Source organism: Monodon monoceros, unplaced genomic scaffold (genome assembly GCF_005190385.1).
Source record: "Monodon monoceros isolate NGI ecotype Baffin Bay Population unplaced genomic scaffold, NGI_Narwhal_1 Super_Scaffold_15, whole genome shotgun sequence".
In the NCBI taxonomy this organism is placed as follows: Eukaryota; Metazoa; Chordata; class Mammalia; order Artiodactyla; family Monodontidae; genus Monodon; species Monodon monoceros.
Genome location: NW_021703771.1, coordinates 47,277,615 through 47,290,359, shown reverse-complemented (window position 1 = coordinate 47,290,359; position 12,745 = coordinate 47,277,615). Strand labels below are relative to the sequence as shown.

The 12,745-nt window shown below is 37.2% G+C and overlaps 1 protein-coding gene across 2 annotated transcripts in view; it reads left to right on the top strand.

The window, feature by feature from the left end:
• Positions 1 to 12,745, top strand: part of MCM9 (minichromosome maintenance 9 homologous recombination repair factor) — an 81,098-nt gene that overhangs the window by 39,201 nt on the left and 29,152 nt on the right. For both annotated transcript variants that reach the window (XM_029223896.1, XM_029223895.1), the window contains one exon: positions 12,524 to 12,698. In XM_029223896.1, the coding sequence (XP_029079729.1) occupies positions 12,524 to 12,698 (175 nt within the window). The remainder of the gene's footprint in view (positions 1 to 12,523; positions 12,699 to 12,745) is intronic.

The following is a 12,745-nucleotide window of genomic DNA, read 5'->3' as shown; positions in this document are numbered from 1 at the left end:
AAACCGTTAGTAAGTAAAAATTTGTGGCAGACACCACAAGTTCAGAGAAACCTTTGCTTGATTATTCTCCATTCAGTGTCTGTATTTATGCTGCTTTACTACCTCTGTAGGGAAAGGGAGAGCTGTAACACGTTTTTAAGGTTGTTGAACTGTTTCTATTTACTAAGTAAGAGGGGTATAAAGGGATTTTTTTTGCTGCTGCTGCATAAACCACTTTTTTCCTTAAGTATTTTGAAATGAAACCATTAAACTTGGCTAATTAAATTCAGAGAGAAAATTATTTCTTAAGTATCATCTATGCTGGAAGTTTTCTCTTAGTATGGTGCGGAGAATTTTTCAGTTATCATTCTTTGGGCATTGTTCATACCTAAGTAGTTTGCTTTTGATGACTTCTTCATCTGATGGTCTTTTGAAAATTAATATGGGACAGCTAATACCAGGCCTCCCCGCATTTAGGGAAAGTGCTTAGAGTGGGGATCCCAGTTTATCGTCAGTGGATTAGCAGTCATATATGACCTACTAGAAAAGGTTGCCTCAAGCCCAGTTGCTTGTGTGCATTAGACTATAAGAGTGATACTGTGGCGACAGGTGCAGATTGCGTTGAGTAATAAACTGTATTTTCTGTTCGCTGTTATTAGTGCTGGGCCTAACACCGCCTCAGATAAAGTATAAATTGCTGTATGCTGTAAGACACACTGGACATATAAGATAAATAGCCATTTGAAGTATAAAACATGACTCCCTTGAGAATGGTGTATGGAGTTTCCTGATTACTGCAGGCACACTTAAGAGGAGATTCTAATCCACTTGCTTTATAAAAATGACCTTATAAGCTTGGTAAAATCAAGTGCATTTTGAATCTGACCATAGGTGTGTCATAATAAGGTGCGTCTTATCATAAGATTCGCCTCTGGTGGATATGCAGCATGAAGAATGAGAAGATTTACTGGATACTACTTGTTTGGCTTATTTTCTTTGAAATCTTTTGTTTAACCTTTAAACAGTTAAACAGTTTAACCTTTAATACTGTTAATATAACAGTATTTAAGGGGAAAAAAACCCCTCCCTATTAGTTCACTGGAAGCCACAGAATTGGCTCCAGGGCTTTCATATTGCCTTTCCCATCTTAACTCTCTTTGTTACTGCCCCTCAGAAGTATTAAAAAGCCTTTGGGTATGCTCTCCAATAGTTTCCTCACCGCTGACAGTGCTTTCTAGGAAAGGCCAAAGGGATTCTCAGACGTACCCTCGCATATCTCTAAATTAACTGGCATGCCATAGGGGTAAAGATTGTAAAAGCATTATTCTGGTTTCAGAGGCAGTCTATAAGATCTGTTGCTGAACAACATTTTGGTGACCCTCAAACAGTTAACCATATTGCAACAGATGGGTCACCATGAATGCTGTCATGTCTTAGGTACCCAAGGGGACCCACATGATGCTTGGAGGTCTACACAGAATGTAATCCCCAAATCACTTCTCTCTGTACAGACTGATTAGGGGAAGGATGGCTGAAAAAGGATGCTTTGGCTCTTAAATGAACAAAGCCTAAATTAATGCCTAGGACAGAGATAAATGAACCTAGTTTGCTATCGTTATGGGCCGAATTGTGCCCTCCACCCCCAAATTCATATGTTGAAGCACTACTGTGCCCCCAGTCCCTCAGACTGTGACTGTATTTGGTGACAGGGCCTTTAAAGAGGTGGTTAAGTTAAAGTGAGTCCTTTAGGTTGGGCCCTAATCCATTCTAACTGGCATCTGTATACGAGGAGGAAATTTGGACGTAAAAAGAGACACCAAGGGCACTCATGCACAGGAGAAAGACCAGGTGAGGACACAGCAAGAAGGCGGCCATTTGTAAGTCAGATGAAACCAACCTTGCTGACACCTGATCTTTTATGTCTAACCTCCAGAACTGTGAGAAAATAGATTACTGTTGTTTAAGCCACCCAGTCTGGTGTTTTGTTATGGCAGCCCTAGCCAACTAATGCAGGTGTAATTTTTCCTCCCAGAATTAAGTTTATTTGGTACTCTAAGTGTGTTTAATCCACGTACTGTCCATCTATCAAGGGGCCATTTAACCATGCCAGCAGGCCGTGGGGTGGGGTGGGGTTGGGTGCTGTAGCTGTTCCTCAGAGGAAGTGCCTGCTGTAGGGCGTGCACACCTTAAATTCTGAGCAGACCAGATGCAACTCGCGTCTGTGCTCCAAAGCTCATCTACAGAGGGCTCCTAAGTATCTTAAACTTGAAGTTAAATTGAAGTCACACACAAAACTAGATGAAGGAGTGAGTTAAAATGTACTAGAATTAAATTGGATTAAGTTAAAATATACTGGATTAAGGACTTCCCTGGTGGCGCAGTAGTTAAGAATCCGCCTGCCAATACAGGGGACATGGGTTCGAGCCCTGGTCCGGGAAGATCCCACATGCCGCGGAACAACTAAGTCCGTGCGCCACAACTACTGAGCCTGCACTCTACAGCCAGCACTCCGCAACAAGGCAGGCCACCGCAATGAGAAGTCAGTGCACCGCAGCAAAGAGTAGCCCCCCCTCGCCTCAACTAGAGAAAAGCCTGGGTGCAGCAACAGAGACCCAGTGCAACCAAAAATTAAAAATAAATAAATTAAAATATATTGGATTAAAATGTATTAGAACTAAGAATTAAATCAAGTCTCAGACCCTACCTGCTGCAGAAGTTATCATAGGTATGGAAATGCTGACCTCTTGCCTTTGTTCAAATCCTAAATTTCACCTGGGGTAATTATATTATCACTGTCTTGAATTCTCTTTGAGAAGACATTTGCGTTATTGTCCCCATCTCTTAAAAAAATTCTCATGTAAGGCTTGTTGTAATATGATCTTTAGTTAGTTTAAAGGGCTCCCTATTCTTACTAGTTATAGGATGTCAAAATTTCACGATAGTTTTAAATGAAAATTTCTGTATGAATGTAGAACGTAGAGATTTGCTGCAGTTTACAGACATTTCCAGAAGGAATAACTCCTAGAGTAATGATTTTAATAATAATAACTCATTATATATGTAGAGAGAGAGTATTTATTATGTGAATTATTGTGCTAGGCTCTGCGGAATACTCAAAGACAAAAACGTATGTGGACATTATCCTCAAAGACCTTATGGTCCAGTAGGAAAGATAACTATGTAATCAAGTCAGTATGGTACAGAATAGAAGGCGTTACATGCAACTTTAACAGTAATGGTTAAAGTTTTATGGGAGGCAAAATATGGTATCACAATAAAGGCTGTGTGTGTGTATATATATACGGTATACATACAGATATATGGCATATATGTATATACCTATGATGTTTTCTTTACTATTTGTAAAAAATTTTTAAATAACCTGTTTTTGAGCCTTGTAGCACACTGGTATGGTAGGAAGGTAAGATATTATCATCTCCAGATAACAAATGAGGACACTGGTGCTCAGAAACCTGCTCCTTTAAGTGCTGACTTAGTGCTTCTCTGTTTTCTGTCCACTGTGTCGGATAATATTTAAAGTGGACTTTACGTGGTGCAGAAAAGCAATTGGTGTAATTTCCTGGAAGAACCCACAGGCTGGCAGACACTGTAGTAATGACTTGATGAATGAACTCTTGAGGAACAAAGCTCCATGAATGAGGTTTGCCCCGGTATATACTGGGAGTGAGAGGAGGCTGCAGCCAAGGCAGAGCTGTGGGAGCCTCCCCATTGAGGCTGCACATGCCAAGTCTCCTGTTGCGGGAGGAGTGATTGGGAGGTGGGGAGGATAGATCCTGGAATGCATCATTACACTCTTAATAAGGTTTTTATGTTTATTACATAAAGTATGTCCCCCTCCTCCATTCTCTGTAACAGTTTCACTGTTTTGTGTTCATTGCTACCCACCATTAGGTTACAAATTTGTTGAAGAGAAGCTGTGTTTGGCCCCTTATCCATAGCTGGACTATACTGTTAAACAACTTTTGGACGGACTATACTGTTAAACATCTTTTGGATCACTATTAATACTAGTCAGCTTTCTGAAGCACCATAATCATGTTTCTTGTGGACAATCTGCTGATGTCAATATCATGGTATTGTTTCTGACCAGAAGAATATGGATGGAAATGCTTGATAATTATATTGTTTCTTTCTTTTTTTTTTTTTTTTTTTTTTGCGGTACGCGGGCCTCTCACTGTTGTGGTCTCTTCCATTGCGGAGCGCAGGCTCAGCGGCCATGGCTCACGGGCCCAGCCGCTCCGCGGCATGTGGGATCTTCCCAGACCGGGGCACGAACCCGCGTCCCCTGCATCGGCAGGCGGACTCTCAACCACTGCGCCACCAGGGAAGCCCTATATTCTGTTTCTTGTATCTAGTTTTTAACCATGTGTTCTTAGTCCTCTTATAAATGAAGCTCCTTCTAAACTCGTTTCCTTTTGAACTCAGTCTCTACTTGTAGTCCACTGTCCTTCATGTTTTACATTCAGTCCTTTTCGCTTTCACCCTCCACCTCTCCTGTTTGTCAGAGGCTCTGTCCTTTCCCTAGTACCAGGAAGCATTCAGTGGTAAGTAGAGAGGGGACTCAAGTCTTTAAAACATCTCTAGGCTGGACCACTGCTTGCACAAAACCTCTGCTAAGCACAGCAGCTTTTTTAGTCGGTTACTATAGAGACAAATGACGTTAGATGGAGTCACGCTTGACGGAAGCTAGGCAAGTCAGCTTCCTGAGATTGGAGGCCTTATATGCAGGGTTTTTTAGAAAAGGTAGAAAACTAGCAAGGATAGGAAGTGGAAAGGTTTCACAATGAACTGATAGCTAATTAATTGGTGGATCTTGTTGGTAGAATTTGTGCCTGTTAAGGCCTTGAATCCAGCATGCAAAGAATCTTATCTCTAAATACCCCCGGTATGATTACACAGTGATTTTTTTTTAATAACAGATATATTGCTATCAACATTTGTATACAGATTTTTGTGGGGGACATATGTTTTCATTTTTCTGGGTACATGCTTAAGAGTGAAGTTGTTGGATCATATGGTAACGAAAAGCTACTAGACTGTTTTCCAGAGTGGCTGCACCATTTCACGTTCCCACCAACAGTGTATAAGCTTTCCAATTTCTCCACATCCTCACCAACACTTGTTACTGTGTCTTTCTGATTATACCTTTGGGTGCTGTGAGAAGTCGTTCTCACTGTGGTTTTGATTTACATTTCCCTGGTGGCTAAAGGTGTTGAGCATTTTCCATTTGCTTATCAGCCATTTGTATGTCTTCTGTAGAGAAATGTCTCTTCAGCTCCTTTAGCCATCTAAAAAATTGGGTTATTTGTCTTTTTTATGGTTAGAGTGTGAGTTATTTATATATTCTAAATATATATAGAATATATAGTCTCTGATAAGAGACTTGTATTTACCAGGTTTGCAAAATTTTTCTCCTGTAGTGTAGCTTATCTTTTCATTTTCTTGGGGTTGTCTTTTGCATCACAAAAGCTTTTAATTTTGATGAAGTCCAATGTGGTAATGGCATAACGATATAGACCAACAGGACAGAGTTGATTGTCCAGAAATAAACCCATACATTTATGGTCAGTTCCTTTTTGATAAGGGTTCCAAGACAATTCATTAGGGAAAGAATCATCTTTTCAAAAGTTACTGCTGGGAAATTGGACATCCACATGCAAAAATATAAATTTGGATCCCTCTTCACACCATATGCAAAAAATAATTCAAACTGGCTCAAAGACATCAACGTAAGGTGCTAAAAGTATAAAACTCTTAGAAGAAAACACAGGCATCAATCTTCTGGCCCTTGATTAGGCAGTATTTTTGAGAGATGATAAAAAGCACAAGCAAAAAAAGTCTGAATATGGGGTGTTTTTCATTTACGTCATTTTAAATTTCAACAACGTTCTGTACTTTTCACAGTATAAGTTTTATATACTTCTTTTGTTAAATTCATTCCTAAGTATTTTATTCTTTTTGATGCTTTGTAAATGAAATTACTTTCTTAATTATATTTTCGTATTCTTCATTGCAAGTATGTAGAGATACAATGGATTTTTTAAAATTGATTTTGTATCCTTCAACCTTGATGAACTCATTTGTTAGTTGTAGTTTTTAGTGATTTCCTTAGGATTTTCTATATGTAAGATCGTGTCATCTGCAAACAGGGATAGTTTTCCTTCTCCCTTTCCCTTCTGGATGTCTGTTATTTCATTTTTTGCCTAATTGCCCTTCCTAGAACCTCCAGTACAGTGTTGAATAGGAGTAGTGAGAGTGAACATCCCTGTCTTGTTTCTGATCTTAACAGGGAAGCATTCAGTCTTACATCAAGAATGATGTTAGTTCTGGGTTTATCAGGTTGAAGAAGATGTCCTTTATCAGGTTGAAGAAGTTCTCTTCTGTTCCTGGTTTGAGTGTTTTTTTATGAAGGGTGGTTGAATTTTGTCAAGTGCTTTTCCTGCCTCTATTGAGATGATCATATGCCTTTTGTCCCTAATTCTATTAATATGAGGATATTACATTAATTGATTTCCAGATGTTATACCACCAGTCTTGGATTCCTGAGATAAATCTCACTGGGTTATGGTTATATAGTCCTTTTTATATATTGCTGGATTTGGTTTGCTAGTATTTTGTTGAGGATTTTCGTATATGTAGTCATAAGAGATATTGGTCTTTACTTTGATTTTTGGTGTATGGGTAATACTGTTCTCATAGAGAATGAGTTAGGAAGTATTTCCTCCTTTTCTACTTCTAAAGATGAGTTTGTGAAGGATTCATATTTGATTCTTTTAATGTTTGGTAGAATTCACCAGTGAGGCCATCTGTGTATGGTTTTCTCTTTGTGGGTAGTTTTTAAATTACTAATTCAATCCCTACTTATTATAGATCTGTTCAGATTTTCTTTTTTTTCTTGAGTCAGTTTTGGTAGTGTCTTTTTAGAGTTTTGTCAATTTCATCTAAATTATCTAATTAGTTGATATACAGTTATTGTTGTGTCCCTTTGTAATACTTTTTATTTCTGTAAAGTCATTAATAATGTCCCGTCTTTTTAATTCCTGATTTTAGTAATTTTATTCTTCTCTCTCTTTTTGGTTTGGTCAGTCTAGCTAAAATTTGTCAATTTTTGGATTCATTAATTTTCTCTATTGTTTTTATATCTCTGTTTCAGTAGTTTCTGTTATATATTATTTTCTTCCTTCTGCTTTCTTTGGGTTTAGTTTGCTCTGCTTTATTTCCAGTGTCTTAAGGTGGCAGCACAGATTGTTGATTTGAGATCTATCTTCTTTTTTAATGTAGACGTTTATAGCTATAAGTTACTCTCTGAGCACTGCTTTAGCTGCATCCCATTAGTTGTGGTATGTTGTATCTTCCATTTTCTTTCATCTCGGTGTTTTCTAATTTCACGTTGTTCAGCCACCTATTCACTGCATAAATACGTTTCTACACTATCTCTGATAACTGGACTTTCCACTTTTACTTAAAGATTACTTTGACGAAAAGTTTATTCCTTTGCAAAGTAGCTCATTCCTTTTTAAACACCTCAAGGTTTCCAGTAGTTCCCTGTAAAATTCTGCACGTTGGTCTCAGTAATTTCTTTTGAAGCCACCCCAAATTAGCCTAATTGCTCTTCCATAGGATAGTTCTCTAAATATGTGATAATTATTACTTTCTCTTCTCTAAATCTTTGTTTCAGGCTAATCATAGCCTATGCAGTAAACTATTTTTTAAGTGGCATTATTTCCATGTCCTTCATTATTTGTTTACTTTCTTTTTTATTAGTATTTCTTTTAAAATTTGATGTCTCAATGTAGATATTAATACTGTACATCAGGAGTTGCAACTTTTTTCTGTGAAGGGCCAGATATAAATATTTTAGATTTTTGAGTACCATTCAATGTCTGTCACAACTACTTGACTCTGCCATTGTAGTGTGAAAACAGCCATAGACAATATGTAAATGATGAGCATGACTGTGTTCCAGAAAACGATTTTTACAAAAACAGGTGGTTGGGCCAGATTTGGCCCACAGATCATAGTTTGCTGACTCCTGCTCTGGATGTTATCTAACCAGTGCAGAACTTAGTGTGATTTTATCTTCACTTCTGAATGCTAGTCTTGCCTTAATGTATTTTTTAGATTGTATTGAAATATTCTGAGGGGAAGTTGGATATAATTCTCATTTATGCTCCTCTATAGGTAAGGTGGTTTTTCCCCCGCTCTGGCTTTTTTCAAGACTTTTTTTCTTTACCTTTGATTTTCTAAAGTTTAAATCATATGCATAGGTATGGTTTCTTTAGTGTTTTTCCTACTTTATAGTCTCTGAGTTTTCTGGATCCATGGTTTGGTGTCTGACATTAATTTTGGGAATTTCTCATTATTGCTTCAAATACTGCTTCTGTTCCTTCTCTCTTTCTTCTTCTGGTATTCCCATTACATACACTGCACGTATGTTACACCTTTTGTAGTTGTTCCATAGTTCTTGGATATTCTGTTCTGCTATTTTCCATGTTTTTCTCTTTACTTTTCAGTTTTGGAAATTTCTACTGAGTATCCTTATTCTCAGAGATTCTTTCCGTAGCCATGTCCCCTCTACAAGTGAGCCCATCAAAGGCATTCTTCATCTCTAGTGATTTTGATCTCTAGAATTTCTTTTTGATTTTCTCTTAGACTTTTAATCTCTCTGTTTACAATGTCAGAGACAAATTGTTGATATTCAATGTGAGAACCTGGTAGAGCCCTTGGAGATGAAACTCACAGAAGTGTGTGTACCCACCCCCTCCATGACTGGGTTCCGAAGGAATTTTTAATTCTCAGAGTTGTCCACAAGGAGGCTCCAGCAATTTGTCAGTTACAGTTCAGGGTTTCCTGTCCCAGTGCTGGTGCTCGTCGAGGATTCTGTTCTGGTAAGTTATAATTCTCTGTCTTTCCAATTCCGGGGGCAGCAGTTTGCCCTGTGAGCTCATTTTTTTTGATGGATCTTAGAACAATTGTTGATTTTTCAGTTTGTTCACGTTTTCACTTTTTAGGATGGATTAGCAACTTCTAAGCTCTTTAAGTGCTGCACCAGAAACCAGAGGAGCTCACATAGCTTTTTTCCTATGTTTTCTTCTATAAGTTTTACATTTTTCATTTAGGTCTTTAATTCATTATGAGTTAATTTTTGTATTAAATGTGAGGTATGGAGAAATAATGATTTTTTTTCTGTTTGCATAAGGATATCCAATTATTACAGCACCATTTGTGGAACAGATTATCCTTCCTCCATCGAATTGCTTTTTCATTTTTATCAGAAATTACTTGACCATATATTTGTGGGCCTATTTTTGGACTCTTATTCTATTTCATTATTCTGTCTGTCTATATCTTTTCTCCAATACCACACAAAATTGATTACTTCAGCTTTGTAGTAAATCTGGAAATTGGGTCGTGTGAGACCTCCTAGTTTCTTTTTTGGTTTGATTCTTCTATTTCCTTTGCTTCTCCATTTAAATTTTAGAATCACCTTGTCAATTTCTATAACAAGAAAAATCCCACTAGGATTTTGTTTGGACTTGCATTGAATCTATAGAGCAGTTTGGGGAAACATCTTAAAAGTATTGAGTTTTCAGTTCATTCCATGAACATGGAGAATCTCTTGATTTGATTACATCATCTTTGATTTCCTTTATCAATGTTTTATAGTTTTTGCACACAGATCTTGCACATCTTTTTTAAGATTTATAACCAAGTATTCATATTTGGGGGTAATATTATAAATATATTATTTTAAAATTGCAATTTCTAATTGTTTTTTTCCTAATATATAGAAAGATAGTTGATTTTTGTATATTGACTTGCACCCTGCAACATTACTACACTATTAGTTTTAGTATTTTTTTTGTAGATTATCTGGAATTTTCTACGTAATCATTTTCTGCAAATATGAACAATTTTAATTTTTCCTTTTCAATCTGTACATTGTTTATTTCTTTTCCTTGATTTATTTTGCTGGCTAGAACCTCCAGTATGATTTTGAATAAGTGATGAGAGCTGATCTCCATGCCATGTTCTGATCTTGGGGGTAAGCATTCAGTCTTTCATCATTAAGTATGTTAGCTGCAGGATTTTTGTAAATACCCTTTTTCAGATTGAAGAAGTTCCCTCTGTTCCCTAGCTTTCTGAGAGATTTATTCTTTTCTTTTTAATCGTGAATGATTGTTGAGTTTTATCAAGTGTTTTTTCTGTATCTGTTGAGGTTTGCTTTTTCTTCCTTAGTTTGTTGATATGATGAATTACAGTGATTAATAGTTGAATGTTGAATTAGCCTTGCATTCTCAAGGTAAACTTCATTTAGTTATGATCTGTTATCATTTTATGTATTGTTTGATTTTTATTTTTTCAGGGTTTTTTGCATCTATATTAATGAGGGGTACTGGTGTGTAGTTTTAGTATATCTTTATCTGTTTTGGGTATCATGATAATGCTGGCTTCATTAAATGAGTTAGGAAGTGTTCCTTGTTTCTCTATATTTTTTAAAGCTTTGGTATAATCGGTATTATTTCTTCCATAAATGTTTGGTAGGTTTATCCATGAAGTCATCTCAGCCTGTAGGTTTCTGTTTTGCATCGTCTTTAACTATAGAATCAATTTTCAAAGTAGATGCAGGATTTTTCAAGTTATCTATTCCTTTTCAGGTAAACTTTGGCAGTTTATATATTTCGAAGAATTTGACCATTTCATCTAAGCTAGGACATAGAGTCATTCATTGTATTTCCTTAGGGCCTATAGTGATGTCCCCTCTTTCATTCCTGATATTTATAACTTGTGTCTCCTCCTTTTTTTTCCTTGATCAGTCTAGCCAGAGGTTTATCAATTTTTATCAACAGTAGTTATTATAATTACTCATTGTGCTCCTTTTAAAGAGCTTTATTTATATTCTATTTGAAAATCTAAGAATCTGTTAAGTATTTTCTATTGTTATCCTTTTTTTATAGATAAATAAAATGAGGCCTGGATATACGGGCATACCTCAGAGATACTGCATGTTCAGTTCCAGACCACTGCAGTAAAGCAAGTCACATGAAATTTTTGGTTTCCCAATGATATAAAAGTTATGTTTACACTATGCTGTAGTCCATTAGGTCTGCAATAGCATTATATCTAAAAAATAGTACATACCTTAATTAAAAAATAGTTTATTGCTAAAAAATGCAAACCATCATCTGAGCCTTCAGTAAGTCATAATCTTTTTACTGGTGGAGGGTCTTGTCTCGATGCTGATGCTGCTGACTGATGAGGGTGGTGGTTGCTGAAGGTTGGGGTGGCCATGGCAGTTTCTTAAGATAAGACACCAGGGAAGTTTGCCACATCAGTGGCTCTTCCTCTCAGGATTTCTCTGTAGCGTGTGACAATATTTGGTAGCATTTTGCCCACAGTAGAACTTCTTTCAAAATTGGAGTCAATTCTCTCAAATCCTGTTGCTGCTTTATCAGCTAAGTTTCTGTAATATTCTAAATCCTTTGCTGTCATTTCAGTAATCTGCATAGCATCTTCAGTAGCAGTAGATTCCATCTCGAGAAACCACTTTCTTTGCCCATTCATAAGAAGTATCTCCTCAAAAAGTTTTATCGTGAGGTTGTAGCAATTCAGTCACATCCTCAGGCTCCACCTCTAATTCTAGTTCTCTGACTATTCCCACCACACCTGCAGTTACAGTAGTAACAGGAAAGATCACCGATCACAGATTACCACAAGAAATGCAATAATCATGAAGAAGTTTGAAGTATTGCGAGAATTACCAAAATGTGACACAGAGACATGAAGTAAGCAAATGCTGTTGGAAAAATGGCACCAGTAGACTTGCTCTACTCAGGGTTACTACACACCTTCAATTTGTAAAAAACACAGTATCTGTGAAGTGCAGTGAAGCACGGCTCCATAAAACAAGGTATGCCTGTATTAGGAAACTTGTCTATAATATGACAGCCAGAATGACAGATCCAAGGTTCAAATCCAAGTCTAGGTGGCTCCAGAGCCTTTGTGTTTGACCAGCTCTGCTTTATTGACTGGTATAAAGGATGACTCAAAATCTGATAATACTTATGAAGGGAATCCTCTCCTTCACACTGTGACTGGCAGCAAACGTTTCATTTTCATCATTGGACTACAGTACCTACTGTTCTCGGTCTTTGGACTCTTCTCTGTAAGCAGCATATAGTTCAGCACTTATTGTCATAAGATCTCTGGAGATCTGTTTGCTCCGTCTAAAAGTTTAGTCTGCTCAGTGAGCGTACCTACCAAGGAGAGACAGAAAATTTGGGGACTTCTGTCTGCCACAAAATACTCAATAACACATATTAGATTTTCAGAACATAGAATCTTCCGAGATCTTCCAGTGAATGGATACCTGAAGTAGCTGTCCTGATGCCATCTGTTGTTGGTAGAAAGTAAAGCCTTGACTCTATCCCCTTCCCTTTAAAATATAGGAAGTTATTTACCTTCATAGTTATAAGATATGCTTTCGAAAATAAAAGCTAACATAGCTTGCTTGTTTCCTTAGGTCTGACGGTAACTGCTGTAAAAGACTCAGGAGAATGGAATTTGGAGGCTGGGGCGTTAGTCCTTGCAGATGCAGGCCTTTGCTGTATTGATGAGTTTAATAGCCTCAAAGAGCATGACAGAACCAGTATCCACGAAGCAATGGAGCAACAAACCATAAGTGTTGCTAAGGCTGGGTAAGAGTTTCTTTTCTTTAAAATGTATGGGAATAGTGAGATTAGTT